This window comes from Phaseolus vulgaris, chromosome 8, assembly GCF_051622355.1.
Source record: "Phaseolus vulgaris cultivar YP4 chromosome 8, ASM5162235v1, whole genome shotgun sequence".
Classification (NCBI taxonomy): Eukaryota; Viridiplantae; Streptophyta; class Magnoliopsida; order Fabales; family Fabaceae; genus Phaseolus; species Phaseolus vulgaris.
In genome coordinates, this window is record NC_143505.1 from 31,530,823 (window position 1) to 31,557,941 (window position 27,119).

A 27,119-nucleotide genomic window follows, 5' to 3' on the forward strand; every position below is an offset into this window, starting at 1 on the left:
AAGACTGAGTTTGTTAATTCAAATAATCAATTAGCAGATATTTTTACTAAACCCTTACGAGGACCTAGGATTGATTACATTTGTAACAAGCTGGGTACATATGATCTATATGCACCAGCTTGAGGGGGAGTGTTAGATATTATTAGATATAATTAGATATTATTAGATATAATTAGATATTATTTGATATTATGAGATATTATAGATATTGTTAGATATCTCATATTTATGTAATGGGCTTAGCCCATATGTTTCTTTTTCCTATATAAACATAACCCTATGTGTTCAATATACACAAGGGATTTACCCTATTCTTTCTTTTCCTTTAATATCCTCTATCAAACTTCACTACCTTCCTTTGATTGAGCTACTTCTATCCTAAGGAAGTATTTCAGACATCCCAGATCTTGGTTTATAAGTGACTTAGTTGAAAGAAATAGATGAAATATATTTCTAAGATATTTTACAAATGTGATTACAGTCTCTATTTATAGACTGTTTTACAACCTAATTAAGAAAAAAAAATAATAGGTAATGAAAGCCAGAAATAATGGGTGTTTAAAGATGGACAAATCAAATAAAATCAAATCACTAACAAATTTGTCCTAATAAATATAGAATGGAATCTGCACTTAATTATAACATAATTCTCCTAATTATGCAACACTCCCCCTCAAGTTGGTGAATGTATATCTATCATTCCCAACTTGCAAGTAAGATCTTCGAATTGTTTTGTGGGAAGTCCCTTAGTAAACATATCTGCCAATTGGAGTCTTGAAGGGATGTACTCAGTGGCTATAAGACCATCATCCAACTTCTCTTTAATAAAGTGTTGGTCTATCTCTACGTGCTTTGTTCGATCATGTTGAACCGTATTGTGTGCAATACTGATAGCGGACTTATTATCATATGCCAAGCCCACAGGAGCTTCATATTTTATATTTAGGTCATCAAGTATGATCTTCATCCATAAGAGTTCACTCACCCCTTGAGCCATGGCTCTAAATTCTGCCTCTGCACTTGATCTTGGAAATACATTTTGCTTCTTGCTCCTCCATGTCACTAGATTTTCACCCAAGAACATGCAGTAGCCTGTGGTGGATCTCCTATCAACAATTGATCCTGCATAGTCAGCATCAATATATACTTTCATGGATAAGTTTTTCCCCTTTTTGAATAACAATCCTTTTCCTGGAGAGGCTTTTAAGTACTGAAGAATTCTATCTACTGCCTGTGAGTGTCTTTCCCTTGGATCATGCATAAATTGGCTAACTACACTAACTGCATAGGCTATGTCTGGCCTAGTATGTGATAGATAAATGAGTTTTCCCACAAGTCTTTGATATTGTGTCTTCTCCACTATTGGGTTTTCTTCATCATTCCCAATCCTATGATTTTGCTCTATTAGCACTCTAGTGGTCTTACAACCCAACTTACTAGTCTCTTTGAGAAGATCAAGGATGTATTTCCTTTGAGAAATAAAGATGCCCGGTCTCGAGTAAGCAACCTCTATTTCAAGGAAATACTTCAGCTTCCCAAGATCCTTCATCTCAAATTGAGCAGCTAGTCTCTCCTTCAATTTTATTTTTTCAATCTCATCATCACCTGTAATAATCATATCATCTACATAGACCAAAAGTAGAGTGAGTTTACCATTCTGAGAATGTTTTATAAACAGAGTATGGTCACCTTGGCTTTGTCGGTACCCCAAAGATACCATAGCTTTAGTAAACCTTCCAAACCAAGCACGAGGTGATTGTTTAAGACCATACAGAGCCTTCTTAAGTCTACACACCTTATTTTCTTCATTAACATTACCATAACCAGGTGGAATCTCCATGTATACTTCTTCCTCCAAGCTTCCATGCAAGAAGGCATTCTTAACATCAAATTGATGCATCTCCCAACCAAAGTGCGCTGCCAAGGAGAGAATAATTCTGACTGTATTCATTTTTGCTACTGGAGCAAAAGTTTCCTCATAATCGCCCATGGGTTTGAGTGTACCCTTTTGCAACCAACCTTGCCTTATATCGATCCAATGTGCCATTAGATTGATACTTCACTGTGTATATCCACCGAAAACCCACAGCTTTCTTATCCTGTGGTCTCTCTACAATCTCCCAAGTCTCATTCTTTTCTAATGCCTTCATTTCTTCATTCATGGCTCGAACCTAGTTCTCATCCTTTAAGGCTTCTTGTAATGATGTAGGGATTCTAATAGAAAGTTTTTCTGCAGACACAAATTGAGATATAGGGTATTTGGCAGAAGATCTTTTTTCTTTTCTCAAGGCAATAGGTAAATAATCTAGGTTAGTTTCATTTAAGGTGTCCTAAAAAATCTCATAGGTATGAGTTCTTACCTCCGGTTCGGACAATTGAAGTTGCTGTTCGATCAGAACGGGTTCTTGTTGCCTTCGTTGATATTGTTTCCCAAAGTATCTGTCCTCATTATTCTTCTGTGGTAATGATGTTGGCATAGGGTCTTTGTCATTCTCCCTAAGAACGAAATCCTGCAACAAAGGAAAAGGTGGCAACTCAAGGTCCTCAACTTCTTGAATACTCTTTCCCTGAAGCTGAGAACTTGGAAAGAAAGACTTTGTTTCATGGAAGGTGATATCTTTGGAAATATAAACTTTACGACTTTGAGGATGATAACATTTGTACCCCTTTTTGTTGGGGGCATAACCGATGAAGACACTTTTGATGGCGTGAGGATCTAACTTACCCTGATAAGGACTATGAACATGGACAAAAGCAGGATAACCAAAGACACAATTCTGAAGACTATTCAACATGGGAATAGAAGGATAGAATGTGGTCATAAGCTGAATAGGAGTAACACCCTCTAGAACTCGATAGGGTAATCTGTTAATCAAATAAGTGGCAGTCAGGACTGCAAGAAGATCTAGGAACAAATGTTTGGAAAAGTAAAGCTCGAGTAACCTCAAGGAGATGACGATTTTTCCTTTCAGCAACCCCATTTTGTTGAGGAGTGTTCACACAAGTTAATTCATGAACAACTCCATTTTCCTGAAGGAACTTGGAAAGGTCTTGGTTCACATATTCTCTTCCATTATCAGAACGCAATCTCTTAATTGGACTTTCAAATTGTGTTAGAATCATTCTGTAAAACTTTACAAACAGGTGGAAAACTTCAGACTTATCTTTCATGAGGAATATCCAGGTAACTCGATTACAATCATCAATAAATGAAATAAACCATTTTGCACCCGAGATATTAGGAATAGGTGAAGGTCCCTATACATCTAAATGAATAAGATCAAAAGGTTTATAACTTTTATTACCATTGGGAGGAAAAGTTGTCCGATAGTGTTTAGCAAACTGACAAACATCACAATAAAATGACTCAGCAGACACTTTTGTAAATAAAACAGGAAATAAGGACTTTAGGATATTAAATGGAGGATGACCAAGACGTCTGTGTTGAAGCCATATTTGAGAGGATGACCAAGATTCACGACCTTGTTGAAGATTAGAAGTGTGTGCCTGTAGTCTAGCACACTTTATTTTCTTCATGTTGTAAATAATATGGAGAAAAGATAAGGAAAATAAAAACTTGCAGCAATGAAGGCTGTTAAAAATAAAATAAAATTGCAGCAATGAAGGATGCCAAGGAAAATGATTACATCAATGAAGGCTGCTAAAAAAAAAATTGCAGAAGCAGAGTCTCCCAGATCAGGAGCTCTGATACCATATTAAGAAGTGGACTTTAAGCCTAGCTCAACCCCATAAAACCGGGTCATGGGGTGAGGTTTGCACCCATTTATATACAATGAAATGTCCTTATCTCTAGTCGATGTGGGATCTCCAATACACCTCCTCACGCTGAGAGTCACAGCTCGTACGTGGGACAACATATTATGGGTGGTCCGATAACGGTCCGATAGCGGGTGGCCCGATAAGCCCAACAAACACTCGTAGGATAGACTCAAAATGACTCTGATACCAAGTTGAAAGAAATAAATGAAATATATTTCTAAGATATTTTACAAATGTGATTACAGTCTATATTTATAGACTGTTTTACAACCTAATTAAGGAAAGAAATAATAGGTAATGAAAGTCAGAAATAAAGGGTGTTTAAAGCTATACAAATAAAATAAAATAAAATCACTAACAAATCTGTCCTAATAAATATAGAATGAAATCTACACTTAATTATAACATGTTTTTTAGAGATTGTTTAAGGCCTTAGAGAGGTTGACAAAGTTTGTAAACTAGACCAAACTCCTTTTGAGCTACTAACCTAGGATGTTGCTCCATCCAATTCACCATGAAAAAATGATGCATTTTTATTGTGAAGTTGATGAAGGGGCTAATGACAATTAGCAGCTATAGTTAGAAAGAGATGAACTGTAGTGATTTGGCAACTGGCAATAGGGGAAAGAGTATCTCCATGAAAAAATGATGCATTTTTAATGTGAAGTTGATGGAGGGGCTAATGACAATTAGAAACCATAGATAGAAAGAGATGATTGTAGTGATTTGGAAACTGGCAATAGGGGAAAGAGTATCTCCGTAATCAATATCATATATTTGTAGTAAAATATAGTTAATAACATTAACAATAGGTCATCTTTAGGCATGGTTGAGCATTGTCCTTAAGGACTTATTTGTGGTGTATCGCACAAGCCCAATAACATACAATAGGAACCTCTCGTGTACTATAACGAGGCTATAAAACTGAAAAAATTGTAAGAAGACCCAGGATAAGAAGTGTACTTGAAGGTGTTTCAAAAGAGAGGTATTTATAGAAGTTCAGATGTGACCAATAGTCACATCACATGATCCCATTCACACGAGAATGCAAGGGTAACATTACGAGAAAGAAGGAAGTAATGTTAACATAGTTCCTAACAGTCATATTTGTGCATGACAAATACCACAGGAAGCAAGTATAGCATAAAACAAGGAAGTAAGAAAACCCAACAATCATATAATAAACACTAAATATTGATTGGACTATAGGAATAAATGATATAAAGAAGATAAATACAATTTATGACAAAAAAAGCCTTGGTAGCCTATTTTCTCCCGTGCAGAGGTTGGGGGTGGAATTAACAGGTTTTTAAGTTGAGTCATGCATTAAGGCCCAATCTCATGCCTCAAGATCATGTTTGCGAGCCTTACATCTCTTACTACTCACTTTGAAGTCATAAGAAACATGTTGGTGTGTAAACACTTGAAATATGATTGAACTAGGCAATTTGGAGCTCAGTCATATTTCAAGTGTTTATATTCCAATATGTTTCTTATAAATTCAAAATGGGTAGTAAGAGGTGTGAGGCTTGTGCGAGGCATGAGATTGGGCCTCATAGGCATAACTCATTTAAAAAACATGTCAATTGCCCTTGTGCTCGATAATGGGCTATCAAGGTCTTTTTATCATAAACGTTGCTTTTTCCTTTTTATCATTTGTTCCCATCCTTATCTGATACTTATTATATGACTGATGAGTTTTCTTACTTTCTTATGCTATACTTGCTTCCTATAGTCGTTGCCTTGCACATGTATGACTGTTTGAGACAATGTGAATATTACTTCCTTTTCCTCATAGTGTTACTTCTGCATGCTCATGTGAGTGAGTCATGTGTCCGTATTGGTCACAACCGAAGTTGTATAAATAGGAATATCCCCTTTCCTCCAAAACACACTTTTGATTACTCTTCGCTTCTTATCTGGGGTCTTATACCTTGTTAGTTCCTGTAACCTATATCACACTAGAGGTTCCTGTTATATCGTGGGTGGCTTGTGCAACATATAGAGAATAAGTCTTTAAGGGAAGTGCCTAACCACACCTTAGGTGTTCAGCTATTGAGCATTATTCTTCAAATTATATTTTACTTTCCTCCTCTAGTTGTTAATATCCTTGACCAAGAAATCAAAGCTCTATTGATGCAGATAATGAAAAGTAGTTCTTTCCATTGAGTTTTCCAATAGTAATGGTAGGTGTTCCATGAAAAGACAACTGGACCAGCAAATATGTTTGGGAACAAACATGAAACAAATCTCCTTCAAGTAAGGACTAAAAGGAGATGAGTGAAGAGCCAGTGCCTCTCAATGACATAAAAAGATAACATCTAATTGTGAGTTCGCAACAAACATTAGCCATAAAAAAATTTGACAGCAGCTGACAACAATGGACACTGGCAGCAAGCAGCAGGGTGGGACAGTGATGTCCAGTGGCGCGGTGGCGGCTGGTGGTGGATGACGGCCGACATTGACAGAGGCAGCAGAGTGAAGAACACTTGCCCTGATACCAACTTGAGATATTGAGATGTTGCACACTTTGGCACTCAGCTGTAAATTATATATGCATGTATATATATATATATATACATATATGCATGTATATATATACATATATGCATGTATATATATACATATGTGCCTATATATATGTATACACATATTCTTAGAAAGTGAACTGTAAATCTAACTCAATCTTATAAAAATGGCTTATAAAATGAAGTTTGAATCCATTTGTATATTATATATATATATATATATATATAAATATGTATATAAAAGAAAGGAGCATTGAGTACACTGACTGAAAAGAAAGCAGAGCAGCTTGCCTACTATAGATGGCAGCAGTGTACAATTCGGAATAGGGGAGAAGAAAACAACTTTTTACAATTACAAGAAGTACATATAATATAATATATTATCTAAAGTTTAAATCTATCACGAACTAGTAAAACAAATAGTACTTACAAGCCATAGGCAGAATATTATACCTCTAATGTTCCATGTTTGCAATCCACGTCAAAGTACAATGGTAATAAAACGGTAAAGCTATTACATGCTTAGCCAAATTGCTCTTATAACACAATAAGTCCCTTAAGTCCTAACATGGCATTAATGACTTTATCTGAAATCCTTTGGAAATTTAAAATGTAAAATTGTCAATCTCTCCTTATATTCTTATACTTTTATGCATGCGAATTACAGGAGATGGTCTGGGTGAGGGCTATGGAATGCTTGGTCAGGCTGGAAGTGGCAAACTGCGTGTGTCTGTTGGTCAAAGCAAACTTGCTGCAAAAGTTGCTAAAAGGTAAGTGCTTCTCATTGCTCAAGTTCTATATTATGTTCTAGTTACTTAATATTCTGATTTTGTTGCAAGATGATAAATTATCATCCATGTCTCTTGTACATTATTTATCTAAATGACCACGATGACAATTCTGGTGGACTATTTTCATTTGTCAGATTCAAGGAAAAGAATTATGGTAGCAGTGGTGCTACATCTGGTTTGACATCAAGTCTTGCATTCACACCTGTTCAGGTTTGCTCATCTTGTGTTGTTTTTGTATATTTTCTCCTGCTCACTAGAACCTAACTAGAACGAAAGTAGTGAATTTTGAAAATGGTTGAGAAGTTGTAACTGGAAACAGTATTTAGCATTTAAATTATTTAGCCTATACCTATAGTCTTTGGAGTAGCAGTCGTCCTGCTATCACTCTAAAATTAGTGAATTTATCCCAAATTGGTTGTTGGAAGCTTTGATTGAAAACATTGTTTAGCATTGTAATTATTTGGCTTGTATCTATCCATAGCGCTTGTGGTAGTGATCATCCTGCTGTCTCACTAACACTACTGTTCTTGGGACTGACCAAGGTAGTTGAAACAGGATACTACTTGTGAATCGGAAAGCCAATTTTCTGACTCGTGAATCAAAATGTATTGTGATTCACTTATTAATATAACAAGTAGAACATACTTGGAAAACTGGGGAGAAAATCTGATTCAATTCCTTGATTGTAAACCAGTACAAGAGGGTACATTATATAAAGCTCTACCACCCTAGAAATAATTACAATAAATAATAACACTTTGTATACCTACTATTTATTTTTGGTAATAATTACAATAATTAATAATATCTCCTTGTAACTCAACACTCACCTGGAAGTTGGCAAATTGATATTTATATTCTCAGTTTGCATGTAAGATCATGAGACCGTTCTGTAGAAAGTCCTTTGTAAACAAAGGTGAAGTCCTTATGGGACATAGGATGTAGATATATATGTGTAGGGATTTTCTTTGCATTGTCAATGGCATTATGGAATATCAAGACAATGTGCTGTACAAGGGACCAAAATAATTTGGTTCTCTTCTCAATTAAAGATTTTCTTGCTGCCACAAGATTTGATGCCCCTTCTGTCACAATTTGGACTACATTCTCCTCCCCAATTTCTTCAACAATGTTGTTTAACAACTCAAACATTTGTTTGCCATCCTTATCACATGATATTATCTAAGACTTCAAGAAAACACTCCCACTTGGATTGTAAACAAGAAAATTATTAAGTGATCTCCTTTTTCCATATATTCAATTTTTACAAAGTTCATTCATAGTCTTTTGCTTGAGAATGTTTGATGTCCCCTCCTTTCCTTCTTCCAAAGAGTCAAGCTTACCTTTGCTTTTTCTTTACTAGCTTTATGAATATTTTCCTTAAGGTCATCCGAAAAACTTATACAAGAACTTACTTTTTTTAATTTTGTATATGTTTTATTTTCACCACTCAACCCCAACAAACATGAGAACAAAATTTGCATTTCACTTGAAGTTTATGAGTAGGGACACTTATACATTATTGCCAAGTAATATCGACCACTTTCACTTTAGCTGGTCTCTAATAAAATACAACAACAAACAACAAAAAGGAACTAGGAAGCCAACAATATAGTAGCAGCAGAAACAGGGGCCAGTAAAACACAAATAGGTCTCCAAGTTCACTCAGAAAAAGAGAGGACAGAGGATGAAGAGAGGAGACTACCATAGAAGAGACTTATTCAAGAATTGTTGCCATAATCAAAGAGATTAGCAAAGAATGTTATCGACCCTAAGACAAAAATCCTGATAGTAGAACCAAGTGTCACACGGAAAGGTTAAAGCAATGAACACCAAACAACTATGTGATATAGGTGTCTCAAATGGAGGAGACATGTTCGGTCCAAAAGGGGAAATCAATACTTTAGCCCTTTTTATATAAACAATTTGAATAATAAAAAGCTTTTTACTTAGGTTTTCTTAAAACTGGGTCATGCAACCTCGTCCTTTTATGAGTGACACATTTTGGCCAGATCCGGGCTAATACAAGAGACATCACAATCCTTATCAAATTCATGCAACACGGGATGCAATTCAATAGCAGAATATAGTCTACATGCCAATGAATGTATAATAGAATATAAGATTTAATGAAGTTACAATGAAGTTATATATCTCGTTTAAGAGTGGATATATCTTGTGAATTAATTCATATCCATAATTTAACTGATATTTATGATGGACGATGGAATACTTGATTTTGATAGCAATTTTAGCACAATAACTGTTCTCGCCAGTTGACCTCGGACGAATTGAATGGGCAAGCTCCTATTTTGATTTGTCTCCAATTAGTGCTTTGAGGTGTTGGGTGCTCCACTGAGATAAAGGGGGTTCTACCTGTTGATCACACTCCGACGATTAAGTCAGTGAGAGCATTCAAAAATATCAAATCAGTTTCAGTCTCAAGTATTCAGAAACAACATATCTTTACTTGGGGTCTTAAGCCCCTTTTATAGATATCCCTTCAACGGTTTTCTCCAATCTCTACAGAGCAAGATTTCAATAGGGAGAATATAATCTCAACAAAAATCATATAATTATAATAGAAAAACATACTGCTTACGTGCACCTTTATTCTCGGGTGCTTAATAAGAATAAAACATTTTGTTCCATGCACCTTTATTTTCGGGTGCTAACTACTTTATTTCCAACAAGTTTTATCGATATTTAATTAGTGTATGTATTATAAACAATCAGAATATTTTTTTATTTTAATTATTTTTTTCGAGCTGTCTACCCGCATCTGGGCCGAGCTCATGGCCTACCCTTTGGGCCCATACTCGCCCAAAACAAAAAAATCCTGATAGTAGAACCAAGTGTCACACGGAAAGGTTAAAGCAATGAACACCAAACAACTATGTGATATAGGTGTCTCAAATGGAGGAGACATGTTCGGTCCAAAAGGGGAAATCAATACTTTAGCCCTTTTTATATAAACAATTTGAATAATAAAAAGCTTTTTACTTAGGTTTTCTTAAAACTGGGTCATGCAACCTCGTCCTTTTATGAGTGACACATTTTGTCCAGATCCGGGCTAATACAAGAGACATCACAATCCTTATCAAATTCATGCAACACGGGATGCAATTCAATAGCAGAATATAGTCTACATGCCAATGAATGTATAATAGAATATAAGATTTAATGAAGTTACAATGAAGTTATATATCTCGTTTAAGAGTGGATATATCTTGTGAATTAATTCATATCCATAATTTAACTGATATTTATGATGGACGATGGAATACTTGATTTTGATAGCAATTTTAGCACAATAACTGTTCTCGCCAGTTGACCTCGGACGAATTGAATGGGCAAGCTCCTATTTTGATTTGTCTCCAATTAGTGCTTTGAGGTGTTGGGTGCTCCACTGAGATAAAGGGGGTTCTACCTGTTGATCACACTCCGACGATTAAGTCAGTGAGAGCATTCAAAAATATCAAATCAGTTTCAGTCTCAAGTATTCAGAAACAACATATCTTTACTTGGGGTCTTAAGCCCCTTTTATAGATATCCCTTCAACGGTTTTCTCCAATCTCTACAGAGCAAGATTTCAATAGGGAGAATATAATCTCAACAAAAATCATATAATTATAATAGAAAAACATACTGCTTACGTGCACCTTTATTCTCGGGTGCTTAATAAGAATAAAACATTTTGTTCCATGCACCTTTATTTTCGGGTGCTAACTACTTTATTTCCAACAAGTTTTATCGATATTTAATTAGTGTATGTATTATAAACAATCAGAATATTTTTTTATTTTAATTATTTTTTTCGAGCTGTCTACCCGCATCTGGGCCGAGCTCATGGCCTACCCTTTGGGCCCATACTCGCCCAAAACAAAAAAATCCTGATAGTAGAACCAAGTGTCACACGGAAAGGTTAAAGCAATGAACACCAAACAACTATGTGATATAGGTGTCTCAAATGGAGGAGACATGTTCGGTCCAAAAGGGGAAATCAATACTTTAGCCCTTTTTATATAAACAATTTGAATAATAAAAAGCTTTTTACTTAGGTTTTCTTAAAACTGGGTCATGCAACCTCGTCCTTTTATGAGTGACACATTTTGGCCAGATCCGGGCTAATACAAGAGACATCACAATCCTTATCAAATTCATGCAACACGGGATGCAATTCAATAGCAGAATATAGTCTACATGCCAATGAATGTATAATAGAATATAAGATTTAATGAAGTTACAATGAAGTTATATATCTCGTTTAAGAGTGGATATATCTTGTGAATTAATTCATATCCATAATTTAACTGATATTTATGATGGACGATGGAATACTTGATTTTGATAGCAATTTTAGCACAATAACTGTTCTCGCCAGTTGACCTCGGACGAATTGAATGGGCAAGCTCCTATTTTGATTTGTCTCCAATTAGTGCTTTGAGGTGTTGGGTGCTCCACTGAGATAAAGGGGGTTCTACCTGTTGATCACACTCCGACGATTAAGTCAGTGAGAGCATTCAAAAATATCAAATCAGTTTCAGTCTCAAGTATTCAGAAACAACATATCTTTACTTGGGGTCTTAAGCCCCTTTTATAGATATCCCTTCAACGGTTTTCTCCAATCTCTACAGAGCAAGATTTCAATAGGGAGAATATAATCTCAACAAAAATCATATAATTATAATAGAAAAACATACTGCTTACGTGCACCTTTATTCTCGGGTGCTTAATAAGAATAAAACATTTTGTTCCATGCACCTTTATTTTCGGGTGCTAACTACTTTATTTCCAACAAGTTTTATCGATATTTAATTAGTGTATGTATTATAAACAATCAGAATATTTTTTTATTTTAATTATTTTTTTCGAGCTGTCTACCCGCATCTGGGCCGAGCTCATGGCCTACCCTTTGGGCCCATACTCGCCCAAAACAAAAAAATCCTGATAGTAGAACCAAGTGTCACACGGAAAGGTTAAAGCAATGAACACCAAACAACTATGTGATATAGGTGTCTCAAATGGAGGAGACATGTTCGGTCCAAAAGGGGAAATCAATACTTTAGCCCTTTTTATATAAACAATTTGAATAATAAAAAGCTTTTTACTTAGGTTTTCTTAAAACTGGGTCATGCAACCTCGTCCTTTTATGAGTGACACATTTTGGCCAGATCCGGGCTAATACAAGAGACATCACAATCCTTATCAAATTCATGCAACACGGGATGCAATTCAATAGCAGAATATAGTCTACATGCCAATGAATGTATAATAGAATATAAGATTTAATGAAGTTACAATGAAGTTATATATCTCGTTTAAGAGTGGATATATCTTGTGAATTAATTCATATCCATAATTTAACTGATATTTATGATGGACGATGGAATACTTGATTTTGATAGCAATTTTAGCACAATAACTGTTCTCGCCAGTTGACCTCGGACGAATTGAATGGGCAAGCTCCTATTTTGATTTGTCTCCAATTAGTGCTTTGAGGTGTTGGGTGCTCCACTGAGATAAAGGGGGTTCTACCTGTTGATCACACTCCGACGATTAAGTCAGTGAGAGCATTCAAAAATATCAAATCAGTTTCAGTCTCAAGTATTCAGAAACAACATATCTTTACTTGGGGTCTTAAGCCCCTTTTATAGATATCCCTTCAACGGTTTTCTCCAATCTCTACAGAGCAAGATTTCAATAGGGAGAATATAATCTCAACAAAAATCATATAATTATAATAGAAAAACATACTGCTTACGTGCACCTTTATTCTCGGGTGCTTAATAAGAATAAAACATTTTGTTCCATGCACCTTTATTTTCGGGTGCTAACTACTTTATTTCCAACAAGTTTTATCGATATTTAATTAGTGTATGTATTATAAACAATCAGAATATTTTTTTATTTTAATTATTTTTTTCGAGCTGTCTACCCGCATCTGGGCCGAGCTCATGGCCTACCCTTTGGGCCCATACTCGCCCAAAACAAAAAAATCCTGATAGTAGAACCAAGTGTCACACGGAAAGGTTAAAGCAATGAACACCAAACAACTATGTGATATAGGTGTCTCAAATGGAGGAGACATGTTCGGTCCAAAAGGGGAAATCAATACTTTAGCCCTTTTTATATAAACAATTTGAATAATAAAAAGCTTTTTACTTAGGTTTTCTTAAAACTGGGTCATGCAACCTCGTCCTTTTATGAGTGACACATTTTGGCCAGATCCGATCTAATACAAGAGACATCACAATCCTTATCAAATTCATGCAACACGGGATGCAATTCAATAGCAGAATATAGTCTACATGCCAATGAATGTATAATAGAATATAAGATTTAATGAAGTTACAATGAAGTTATATATCTCGTTTAAGAGTGGATATATCTTGTGAATTAATTCATATCCATAATTTAACTGATATTTATGATGGACGATGGAATACTTGATTTTGATAGCAATTTTAGCACAATAACTGTTCTCGCCAGTTGACCTCGGACGAATTGAATGGGCAAGCTCCTATTTTGATTTGTCTCCAATTAGTGCTTTGAGGTGTTGGGTGCTCCACTGAGATAAAGGGGGTTCTACCTGTTGATCACACTCCGACGATTAAGTCAGTGAGAGCATTCAAAAATATCAAATCAGTTTCAGTCTCAAGTATTCAGAAACAACATATCTTTACTTGGGGTCTTAAGCCCCTTTTATAGATATCCCTTCAACGGTTTTCTCCAATCTCTACAGAGCAAGATTTCAATAGGGAGAATATAATCTCAACAAAAATCATATAATTATAATAGAAAAACATACTGCTTACGTGCACCTTTATTCTCGGGTGCTTAATAAGAATAAAACATTTTGTTCCATGCACCTTTATTTTCGGGTGCTAACTACTTTATTTCCAACAAGTTTTATCGATATTTAATTAGTGTATGTATTATAAACAATCAGAATATTTTTTTATTTTAATTATTTTTTTCGAGCTGTCTACCCGCATCTGGGCCGAGCTCATGGCCTACCCTTTGGGCCCATACTCGCCCAAAACAAAAAAATCCTGATAGTAGAACCAAGTGTCACACGGAAAGGTTAAAGCAATGAACACCAAACAACTATGTGATATAGGTGTCTCAAATGGAGGAGACATGTTCGGTCCAAAAGGGGAAATCAATACTTTAGCCCTTTTTATATAAACAATTTGAATAATAAAAAGCTTTTTACTTAGGTTTTCTTAAAACTGGGTCATGCAACCTCGTCCTTTTATGAGTGACACATTTTGGCCAGATCCGGGCTAATACAAGAGACATCACAATCCTTATCAAATTCATGCAACACGGGATGCAATTCAATAGCAGAATATAGTCTACATGCCAATGAATGTATAATAGAATATAAGATTTAATGAAGTTACAATGAAGTTATATATCTCGTTTAAGAGTGGATATATCTTGTGAATTAATTCATATCCATAATTTAACTGATATTTATGATGGACGATGGAATACTTGATTTTGATAGCAATTTTAGCACAATAACTGTTCTCGCCAGTTGACCTCGGACGAATTGAATGGGCAAGCTCCTATTTTGATTTGTCTCCAATTAGTGCTTTGAGGTGTTGGGTGCTCCACTGAGATAAAGGGGGTTCTACCTGTTGATCACACTCCGACGATTAAGTCAGTGAGAGCATTCAAAAATATCAAATCAGTTTCAGTCTCAAGTATTCAGAAACAACATATCTTTACTTGGGGTCTTAAGCCCCTTTTATAGATATCCCTTCAACGGTTTTCTCCAATCTCTACAGAGCAAGATTTCAATAGGGAGAATATAATCTCAACAAAAATCATATAATTATAATAGAAAAACATACTGCTTACGTGCACCTTTATTCTCGGGTGCTTAATAAGAATAAAACATTTTGTTCCATGCACCTTTATTTTCGGGTGCTAACTACTTTATTTCCAACAAGTTTTATCGATATTTAATTAGTGTATGTATTATAAACAATCAGAATATTTTTTTATTTTAATTATTTTTTTCGAGCTGTCTACCCGCATCTGGGCCGAGCTCATGGCCTACCCTTTGGGCCCATACTCGCCCAAAACAAAAAAATCCTGATAGTAGAACCAAGTGTCACACGGAAAGGTTAAAGCAATGAACACCAAACAACTATGTGATATAGGTGTCTCAAATGGAGGAGACATGTTCGGTCCAAAAGGGGAAATCAATACTTTAGCCCTTTTTATATAAACAATTTGAATAATAAAAAGCTTTTTACTTAGGTTTTCTTAAAACTGGGTCATGCAACCTCGTCCTTTTATGAGTGACACATTTTGGCCAGATCCGATCTAATACAAGAGACATCACAATCCTTATCAAATTCATGCAACACGGGATGCAATTCAATAGCAGAATATAGTCTACATGCCAATGAATGTATAATAGAATATAAGATTTAATGAAGTTACAATGAAGTTATATATCTCGTTTAAGAGTGGATATATCTTGTGAATTAATTCATATCCATAATTTAACTGATATTTATGATGGACGATGGAATACTTGATTTTGATAGCAATTTTAGCACAATAACTGTTCTCGCCAGTTGACCTCGGACGAATTGAATGGGCAAGCTCCTATTTTGATTTGTCTCCAATTAGTGCTTTGAGGTGTTGGGTGCTCCACTGAGATAAAGGGGGTTCTACCTGTTGATCACACTCCGACGATTAAGTCAGTGAGAGCATTCAAAAATATCAAATCAGTTTCAGTCTCAAGTATTCAGAAACAACATATCTTTACTTGGGGTCTTAAGCCCCTTTTATAGATATCCCTTCAACGGTTTTCTCCAATCTCTACAGAGCAAGATTTCAATAGGGAGAATATAATCTCAACAAAAATCATATAATTATAATAGAAAAACATACTGCTTACGTGCACCTTTATTCTCGGGTGCTTAATAAGAATAAAACATTTTGTTCCATGCACCTTTATTTTCGGGTGCTAACTACTTTATTTCCAACAAGTTTTATCGATATTTAATTAGTGTATGTATTATAAACAATCAGAATATTTTTTTATTTTAATTATTTTTTTCGAGCTGTCTACCCGCATCTGGGCCGAGCTCATGGCCTACCCTTTGGGCCCATACTCGCCCAAAACAAAAAAATCCTGATAGTAGAACCAAGTGTCACACGGAAAGGTTAAAGCAATGAACACCAAACAACTATGTGATATAGGTGTCTCAAATGGAGGAGACATGTTCGGTCCAAAAGGGGAAATCAATACTTTAGCCCTTTTTATATAAACAATTTGAATAATAAAAAGCTTTTTACTTAGGTTTTCTTAAAACTGGGTCATGCAACCTCGTCCTTTTATGAGTGACACATTTTGGCCAGATCCGGGCTAATACAAGAGACATCACAATCCTTATCAAATTCATGCAACACGGGATGCAATTCAATAGCAGAATATAGTCTACATGCCAATGAATGTATAATAGAATATAAGATTTAATGAAGTTACAATGAAGTTATATATCTCGTTTAAGAGTGGATATATCTTGTGAATTAATTCATATCCATAATTTAACTGATATTTATGATGGACGATGGAATACTTGATTTTGATAGCAATTTTAGCACAATAACTGTTCTCGCCAGTTGACCTCGGACGAATTGAATGGGCAAGCTCCTATTTTGATTTGTCTCCAATTAGTGCTTTGAGGTGTTGGGTGCTCCACTGAGATAAAGGGGGTTCTACCTGTTGATCACACTCCGACGATTAAGTCAGTGAGAGCATTCAAAAATATCAAATCAGTTTCAGTCTCAAGTATTCAGAAACAACATATCTTTACTTGGGGTCTTAAGCCCCTTTTATAGATATCCCTTCAACGGTTTTCTCCAATCTCTACAGAGCAAGATTTCAATAGGGAGAATATAATCTCAACAAAAATCATATAATTATAATAGAAAAACATACTGCTTACGTGCACCTTTATTCTCGGGTGCTTAATAAGAATAAAACATTTTGTTCCATGCACCTTTATTTTCGGGTGCTAACTACTTTATTTCCAACAAGTTTTATCGATATTTAATTAGTGTATGTATTATAAACAATCAGAATATTTTTTTATTTTAATTATTTTTTTCGAGCTGTCTACCCGCATCTGGGCCGAGCTCATGGCCTACCCTTTGGGCCCATACTCGCCCAAAACAAAAAAATCCTGATAGTAGAACCAAGTGTCACACGGAAAGGTTAAAGCAATGAACACCAAACAACTATGTGATATAGGTGTCTCAAATGGAGGAGACATGTTCGGTCCAAAAGGGGAAATCAATACTTTAGCCCTTTTTATATAAACAATTTGAATAATAAAAAGCTTTTTACTTAGGTTTTCTTAAAACTGGGTCATGCAACCTCGTCCTTTTATGAGTGACACATTTTGGCCAGATCCGATCTAATACAAGAGACATCACAATCCTTATCAAATTCATGCAACACGGGATGCAATTCAATAGCAGAATATAGTCTACATGCCAATGAATGTATAATAGAATATAAGATTTAATGAAGTTACAATGAAGTTATATATCTCGTTTAAGAGTGGATATATCTTGTGAATTAATTCATATCCATAATTTAACTGATATTTATGATGGACGATGGAATACTTGATTTTGATAGCAATTTTAGCACAATAACTGTTCTCGCCAGTTGACCTCGGACGAATTGAATGGGCAAGCTCCTATTTTGATTTGTCTCCAATTAGTGCTTTGAGGTGTTGGGTGCTCCACTGAGATAAAGGGGGTTCTACCTGTTGATCACACTCCGACGATTAAGTCAGTGAGAGCATTCAAAAATATCAAATCAGTTTCAGTCTCAAGTATTCAGAAACAACATATCTTTACTTGGGGTCTTAAGCCCCTTTTATAGATATCCCTTCAACGGTTTTCTCCAATCTCTACAGAGCAAGATTTCAATAGGGAGAATATAATCTCAACAAAAATCATATAATTATAATAGAAAAACATACTGCTTACGTGCACCTTTATTCTCGGGTGCTTAATAAGAATAAAACATTTTGTTCCATGCACCTTTATTTTCGGGTGCTAACTACTTTATTTCCAACAAGTTTTATCGATATTTAATTAGTGTATGTATTATAAACAATCAGAATATTTTTTTATTTTAATTATTTTTTTCGAGCTGTCTACCCGCATCTGGGCCGAGCTCATGGCCTACCCTTTGGGCCCATACTCGCCCAAAACATACCTAAACACTTGGACTGAGGTCCCAAACACTCCTGGCCAATACAATAACCATAATTACTTTTTCTTTGGTTTTAAGTTTTGCATTAATGTTGAGTTACTTATTGTTTTTCAGGGGATTGAGCTGACAAATCTAGAGGCTCATGCTCACCAATTTGGTAGTGGGACTCAAAGCACCTACTTCTCTGAAATAGGAACATTTTCGAAGATTAAGAGGACATGAAACTGTGCATAAATTTAAATTCTCATGTCCCTTGGTTGACATCACTCTAAACTATTGACGCTGATGGATATTTCTTGACAGGTTTATGGTAGATTTCTTAAGAGTAGCCGAGTTGTCGATTATGTTGTTGATAAGTTGGCTAGTATATGACTTCTGCTATGCCTTATACCAGGTTCCTTTTCGTAATAACATAAATGATGATTGATATACTGACCATTTTCACGGGTTAGCTTGAGAACAAAAAAAGCATTGTCATTGGAATCGACCAAGTTTTGGGTATTTCATGCTCCCTATAGAAACTCAAGCCAACACACTTTTATCATCAACAGGGTAATCCGGAATCCCATAGAAACTCAAGCCAACACACTTTTATCATCAAGAGGGTAATTCAGAATGTAGTTTTTGATTACCTTTCTGGAATGAAAGTGTGTTGTGTTTTTTGTTCCCAATATGTGTCAATTGAGACACATATTTCTTTGCTAGCCATTTAGGACTGCTTCTTCTTGTACCTCCATACATTATTCTTTTATCACCTTCATACTTTCTTTCTGCACTCGTGTAGATATAAAGGTTCACTCGTGTAGATATAAAGGTTCAAATTATCCGGAGGTTTACATTTTGGATTATTCAATCTAAAACTCAAATGTATATCAAACTAGTATGTTGACCCGTGCAACGCACATGAATATTTTCATTATTTGATATTTAAATAATAATATTATAATAAAAAATCTATACATAAAAATTAAGAATGATGCTAGACTCAATCAAAATTACATCAATTATTCAATTATTAGTAAACAATTAAGAATACATCAAATACACAAAAAAAATAAAAATTTATGATCCAAATTAGAAATAAGTGTTTGATCATGTCTTATATTTATCGTGATAACAAATTATAAATATATTGAGATTTATCTTTTCTCAAATTTAAAAGACAGACTTGATCCATAAATAGTAAAGTTTTATTGTGAAACTTTCAGCTTGAGCATTTTGTTTTTCATCAAATTGCAAGGGGTGTTTTGTAGCTGCAAAAGTTAAAGCATAGAGAATATTTAAATACAATCTCTATGAGGAAAATATTCATGAGGTAGTAATAAAGAAAGTAATTTTATAAATCATATATTCATGTAGTTGCCTTATACATGTTAATCACATAAAAAATGGTAAACACATTGTTCCAAAAATAGCAAGCCAGAATTTAAATGTATACTCCTACATGTATGCATAGTATTGTAAATCACTGTATTATGTTTTCATATTATTAAATAAAGACTTTTGACATAGTAATTGTGACCTAAAGCAATGTCATGAATTATAGGAAATACTATTATAAAATAAATAACAACTTCATTACTTGTGACCAAGTCTATTTAACGCTGAATTCATACAACAAATTTGCAATAATTTCATGGGAAATGTAAAATAAATTCCATAACAAAAGAAGTAAGATGTATTGTTAAATTCAAAGCTTTATAACAGAAAAAAAGTACTCAGTAAAAGAACAAAACATACTAAAAACAATACAAAATGGACTATATAGTTGTTTTTCTTTAGGTGCTATAGTATGAGCATTGATCAATATTGTATTTAATGTCAACAAATATCAATTCGTACCACATGTTAATTGTATCATTGCAAAATGTAATAAATAAAAGAGAAACCTCAATATAAGAATGGACAATTAATAGAATCATGAAAATATTATAAATTATTAAGAATGATTGAGTACTTGTCATAGGTTTTGTCTCAATAGTTTAAAGCTGAAGTTAATAGTTATGAAACAAATAAGATAGAATAATATGATACAATAAATTTAATTAACAAAAGTTTTATTAATTTTTGGTGACTATGCTGCTTGTTTTTGTAAAATAAGAACCATATACCTGCTGAATACAACTGAAGTTTGATCACTTTATTTAGGGAGCATTATGTAACAACACATGTGTAAAATATTATAATACATAACCTGATGGAAACCATCCAGCCACATACATCCACATAATGATGATGAAGAAGAAGCATTGGATTTGAGGACAAATCCTTTTCAAGAGGAAGGGGATGATGGAAGAGGCCCAAGCCCATGATAGAAAAAGCCCAAGCCCAAGCCCAAATACAAGTTCAAGCTTCATCTCAAGCCCAACAAATAGAAGATATTGGCCAACTAAGCATCATTGGATGTGTTTCTTTTGTAATTACTTTTGAGTATTTTTAGTAGAACATAAAGGGAGGTGTAGATATAAATATAAGAGGTGCAAATGTATAAAGCTAAGCCACACCTTCCATGTGACATAAAAAGAAGGTGTAGGTGTAGATTTAGGAGGTGCCAAAAAAATGAAACCAAGTCACACTTTCCACGTGACTAGGAATTGGCTCCAAATTCAAATGCTTTTCATTTGAATTTTCCTTTCTTTTTAATTTCCAGCCCTCTAAACACTATAAATAAGAGGGCTTGGCTCATGTATTTGGAAGACTATTTTGAGTAATAAAATGCTGCCCAAGTGCCATTCAAATTGCTCCCTTGCCAAATTCTCTCTAGAATTAGGTTTTTAGTCTTCAATCTTCACCCTCAAATGGAGATGGCCGAACCACTCCAACCCTCACTACTCCTCATGCACCTTCAAGGCACCCACACTTCCTAGGAAGGCCTTGTTCCAGTCTCCTCCACTAAGCTTCCGCACCCATCATCATCAAAATCAAAGAAGAGCTCATAGGAATGCCATCATTTGGTATCATGAGCTATGGTCTTCAAAGATGAGCATCTCTTTGTGTTTTCTTTTTGAGTTCTTCTTATTTCCTAGTTGTTCATCTTGATTCCAAGTTGTCTTGCTGTTTTTATGTTTTTAATATGATTTGAATGTTTATCTATTCATTTCAATCGGTAGATTTTGTTCAAATTCTGCTTGAGCATCTTATTTCAATTTTGTGTAGGATTCTTGATACATTGTGTTGCTGTTTTTGATTTTTTTAGGTTTCTTGAGTCTTGATTGAAATTTTATTCGGTTCATATTAATATGTTTGAGTCACTTTATTTTCTGAATCTATAAGTTTTGTCAAGTCTTGTGTTTCCATATTTGTCATCAAATCCTAGTAGTACTTTTCTTGGTTTATTTTGTTTCTTGTTTTTGGTTTGAATGCTTGATCTAAAATCTGTTGCGTTTTGATCCTTTGGTGCTTTTTATTTTTAGTTTGAGTTCATATTTGTGTGTTAGATCCACACAAATTCTATTACACCATTTCCATTGTGTTTTCATTGGTATATCATTCTGTTTTTTGTTTCCAGATTTGCAGAATCCTCTGTTTTCCACCATTCTATTTTGGCTGATTTTGCTTATGGAAATTAAATGCCACATAAGAAAATTCTGAGACTCTGGATTTTGCTAGATTGAGGTGTTAGAAATAGGAAAAAAAAAAGAATCAGTTGAAAAAAAGAAATAGAAAAAAAGATAAATATTACAAAAGCAGTGTGCAATCCTGATGCTACAACTGGCGGTTCTGAGCACTGATTTTAGAAAAATTATTAAAATTAAATGGTGCATGCGTTTGAATATAAATTTTCAGAAGCAAATATTAAAATGCCAGCTCAGCATAAATCTGTGAAAATCACGCTTTCTGGACCACAACAATTTGTTTCAGTGGTGCTCTTTTTGGTTTTTAAATCAAATCTAGTGCTATTCCATAGGTTCCTTTTTGTGTGCCATCCTTTCTTTGAGTACCTTTTTATTTGCTTGTCTAATTTCATTTGAACTCTTTCTAAGTTGTGTCACATTTAATTCCATTTGTGTGGTACTGTTTTTCAAATTAATTTGTTTCTTGCTTTATTTCTTTGACCTCTAAGCTTGGTGGTGGATTAAATATCAATTGGTACTTGTTGAGTGGGAATTGACTTGAGGTGAGTCTAGTTTTGCTTAATAGGTGCTAGATTGAAGAATTTAATTACCTAATCCCAAGAGGATCAAAGGCAAGGGGCAGCAACAAACACATACTAAATATACCACACACCTTGGGAAGACCCAACAAAGAAGAAACAACAAAGGGAGTGCAATTAGAAAATCAACAAAGGGAGTGCCATTTAATTTCTTTGCAATTTAACTCTTGTTAATTACTTGTTAATCATGCAATTAGATGGTGAGTATGTGATATGATTCCACTAGCAAGATATAGATGATTCTTTGACATTTTATGGAATCCACTTGAGTTGGAGAATGAATAGGCACTTTTAATAGAAATGGATCAATGTTCTATGTTTCAAGAACTCACCAAAACTTGCACCAAACACCAAACTCACATAGAAGACCCATTTCTTGCCAATTGAACCGATTAAAAGAGGTAAGAATACAAAAGCACCGATTAAAAAGCTTAGAAACTGAAATGCACCGAAAAAATTAAGAGGAAATGAAGAAGAACCAAATGAAACCAGCCAAAGAGAAGAAGAACCGAACCATAACTAGAATTCAGCTAAAGCACCGAATGAAATTGCAAGAATAGGAACCTAAGACATGTTTAAGCTTCGTATGAACAAGGAGATGAAATGAAAAGATGGAGAAGAGAGGAACTTATGTGAATGAAGAGCTTGGTTGATGGACACGCCACTTGAAATGTGAGAGCTCCAAGATAAGTGTGCAATGCCGCCACTTGAGAGAACCAAGGCACTTAAGATGAGACTAGGAAGAGGAGAAGACAACTTCTCACACACTCAATCACCAATTTGGGAGAGTTTTGCTACTTCAATTATCAAATCTGAATTATGAAGGACCTAAGCCCTCCTTTTATAGGAGCAAGGGCCGGTCATTTACAAAGCTTATTCTATAAGCTACCCAAAAGACTCCTACACTCACACCCTTACTAAGCTCACTCCCCAAGTTTCTAGAATTTTCTAAACTAAAGCCTAAAGATGCTTTTACAAAAGAGGTGTCTAATGTTTCCCTCTAAGAACCTTTTAAAACACAAGATATTATAAAAAGAGAAAACAACCTTCCACTATTTCCTAATTCCTTGAACTTGCTCCTTGTAAGCCTATGAGGTGGGCTAATGACTTCTTGAGCGTCTACAACTTGGGCCTCTACTTCTTATTGTCCTTGATTATTGGCTTCTATTTCTTCTTGATCTTGATCTCCATCAGTGTGTCTTCAAGGGCTCCAAGTGTCCAAGAAGCCTCACCTAGGGCCGACTAGCTTAAACTTTCTAGCTTAGCATTTGTTAATTGCTTTAATTTCGCCAATTGCCTTTAGTTAGCTACGCTTAATTGCTTTTGTTTTTGTCTAGTTTAAAGCTTTGATAATTTGCTAGATAGCTTGCATTGTTTTATGCATTAAAAATTTGATTTCTACATCCTCATTGTGTTTTAAGTGATTTACCTAAAGAAAGATTTGTGTGAAGATCTTGAGGGATAGTTTTTGGCTAAGGCAAAGACTTGGTATTTAAGTAGTCCATTGTGACTCACCTCTCTTACCTGGAAAACTACCTTCATTAACTTCCCTCATCTTTCTTAAAGTAAAACATTTCTAAACACAAAGTTTTAGTCATGTCTTCTCACTCCTCTAAATCTCTTAAAAGTGATGTGAAATCCTTGAAATCTCTTTTAAAACAACTTTCCAAGGATATTCAATCAATTTCATCTAAACAATTGGAGAATGAGACCAAAACTAATGAATTGACTAAAGCAAAGGATGAGAAGTCTCAAATTTCAAAAAAATTACCTTCTCATGCATCTATCTCTAAAGATCATGATTCTTTTGGGGAGGGAAGCCTTAGAATAAAAGATTATTATCAAGCACCCCCTAGAAGATATAGAAGAGATAGAAGAGAACAAGAAAGCCTAAGAGAGGCTAGGGTAGACCTATCCCATTTCCATGGAAAAGAAAATGTAGAAGCTTGCTTAGATTGGGAAATGAGGGTAGAAAAATTGTTTGCTTCCCATAAAGAAAAGAAGGAAAGAAAGATACAAAAGAAAAGAGAGGAACACGAAAGGGAAGCTAAAGAAAAAGAAAAAGAAAAACCAAGTGAGGGGTGGTGTGAATCTAGAAAGAATGAGGAATATCTTATAACACCCCTTACAAGCATATTAAAAATAGAAAATCAAGAGAAAACCCTTGAAGAACAAAAGGCCTGGGAAAAGAGTGTGCCTTCCCACAAGGTCATTCAACAAGAAGTAAAAGTTGAAAATACCTTTGAAAATATGCTTCTTGTTGAACAACCTAGCCTTACCTTTTGTAAAGGAACACTTGCAAGCCTAGTAAAAAAAGAAGAATCCTTGAAAGAGGCTTGCATAGATAAAGATGAAGTAGATTATTTCTCATATGTGCTAAGATATCACAAAGTGAAGGACAAGTTATCTATAGGCATCTACAAAGACAAATTTTTATGTGAGCTAGTGCCTAAAGAAACTTGTCATGTCTTATTGAGACAACCATCGCAAAATGTACAAATTCTCATAAACAATGGTTGTAACAACAGGACTACCTTTACACATAAGAAAAAAATTCTTCATGAAGGAGAACTCATGGGCTAAATTAGAGTTGATAAAACTCTAGAGCTTTTAAAAGGAAAACTTTTGTCACCCATGAGAAAGGAGGTTCAAAGACATTACCCTAGATGCATTTCTTGTTTTAAAACTACACCTAAGGCAATGTCTCATGAACTCTATACTCCTTCACCTTTTGCAAATGTTCCTTGGGAAGACACAAGCCTAAATTTCATATTAGAGCTTCCTAGGACAACAAAAGGTTTTTGATTCCATTTTTATGGATATGGATAAACTCTTCTCTAGAGAAGTGATACATCTTCATGGTTTATCCTCAAGCATAGTGTTGGATAGAGCTCCAAATTTCGCAAACCATGATTTGAGGATTCTCGTGGGAAAACTTGCAGCTAAATTGTTCTCTTCAAATTTTTATCATCCTCAAAAGAATGGTCAAAATAAAATTGAAAACATAGCTCTTTCTACTATGCTTCGAGAAATCATGAGAGACAACCACAATTCTTGGGATGAGTATCCTTTTCCTATTGAGCATGCATACAATGGAGTAGTCCACAAGATTACTCATATTTTTACATTTGAAGTTGTATGTGAACATAGTCCTCTTTCCCTTTTAAAGTTGTTACCACCTCCTAAAGGAATTATGCCTAAGGGAAAAGTAACTACTATTGGAAATTTTATAAAACATAAGAGGATTAGAGGATACATACAACCATCAAAAAGGAAATATTGTGAAAAGTTGCAAAAAACAAAAGAAAAACAAAAATGGCAACTTTATACAATTAAGTTTTCTCCAATTGCTCACACTAACTCCTTTGCTTTGTTTCAGGATTCCCATAGATGGACATTTGATCCTGGAGGACGAGCCTAGTTTTCAAAATAAGAATAAGGCTGTTGTTCGAGATCAAACCTGTAGATCTGAGGACAGATTCTCTCAAGAAGGAGGGGATGATGGAAACCATCCAACCACATACATCCTGATAATGATGATGAAGAAGAAGCATTGGATTTGAGGACAAATCCTTTTCAAGAGGGAGGGGATGATGGAAGAGGCCCAAGCCCATGATAGAAAAAGCTCAAGCCCAAGCCCAAATACAAGTTCAAGCTTCAGCTCAAGCCCAACAAATAGAAGATATTGGCCAACTAAGCATCATTGGATGTGTTTCTTTTGTAATTACTTTTGAGTATTTTTAGTAGAACATAAAGGGAGGTGTAGATATAAATATAAGAGGTGCAAATGTATAAAGCTAAGCCACACCTTCCATGTGACATAAAAAGAAGGTGTAGGTGTAGATTTAGGAGGTGCCAAAAAAATGAAACCAAGTCACACTTTCCTTGTTAGGAATTGGCTCCAAATTCAAATGCTTTTCATTTGAATTTCCCTCCACTTTCTTTTTAATTTCCAGCCTTCTAAACACTATAAATAAGAGGGCTTGGCTCATGTATTTGGAAGACTATTTTGAGTAATGAAATGCTGCCCAAGTGCCATTCAAATTGCTCCCTTGTCAAATTCTCTTTAGAATTAGGTTTTTAGTCTTCAATCTTCACCCTCAAATGGAGATGGCCGAACCACTCCAACCCTCACTAAGTACCGAATATCCCCTTGTTTCTCACTAAGTACAATGAAGTTCCTGTATTAAAACCCTTCAAAAGAAACAAATTTATAAAACCAAAATTATAAAGAATTTAAATTATGAAATTTATTAAGAAGTTATAGATAAATACCATTCTTTGTAATGCAATATAGTCATGTTGAAAGATATACTATGGAAAATAGAAGAAACCTGTAAATACAAAATGTACCGCCCTGGTAGTCGGAAGTGATGACGTGGCATCGAGTTATTATATAGGCGTATTGGATGGGACACCTGGCTGGCAGAAGGGAAGGAAGTCGGGGGGTTCGTGTAGTCGCCAATTATTAAGTTGGCGTGCTCCGATCTCCAGCATACCTAAACCGGCGGTCACCGGGTTGAAGATGAAGTCGCCAGATGTGAACCCAGGCGACCAAGTAATTAGAGATCGCCGAAACAAGGACATCGCCGAAGATGAAGGCA

General features: G+C 34.9%; 1 protein-coding gene across 6 annotated transcripts in view; it reads left to right on the forward strand.

Moving 5' to 3' along the window:
* The window catches only part of LOC137823522 (U4/U6 small nuclear ribonucleoprotein Prp31 homolog), a 34,303-nt gene extending 7,744 nt beyond the window's left edge, over positions 1-26,559 (forward strand). For 3 of the 6 annotated variants that reach the window (XM_068628697.2, XM_068628698.2, XM_068628705.2), the window contains 3 exons: positions 6,976-7,078; positions 7,234-7,309; positions 18,477-18,791. In XM_068628697.2, coding sequence (XP_068484798.2) covers positions 6,976-7,078; positions 7,234-7,309; positions 18,477-18,584 — 287 coding nt within the window. In that variant the 3' untranslated portion in view covers positions 18,585-18,791. Of the gene's footprint in view, positions 1-6,975; positions 7,079-7,233; positions 7,310-18,476; positions 18,792-20,510; positions 21,103-22,489 lie in introns of those variants that run through there. The other 3 variants (XM_068628700.2, XM_068628699.2, XM_090293983.1) reach the window with 3 other exon arrangements.
* Positions 26,560-27,119: the final 560 nt, after the last annotated feature.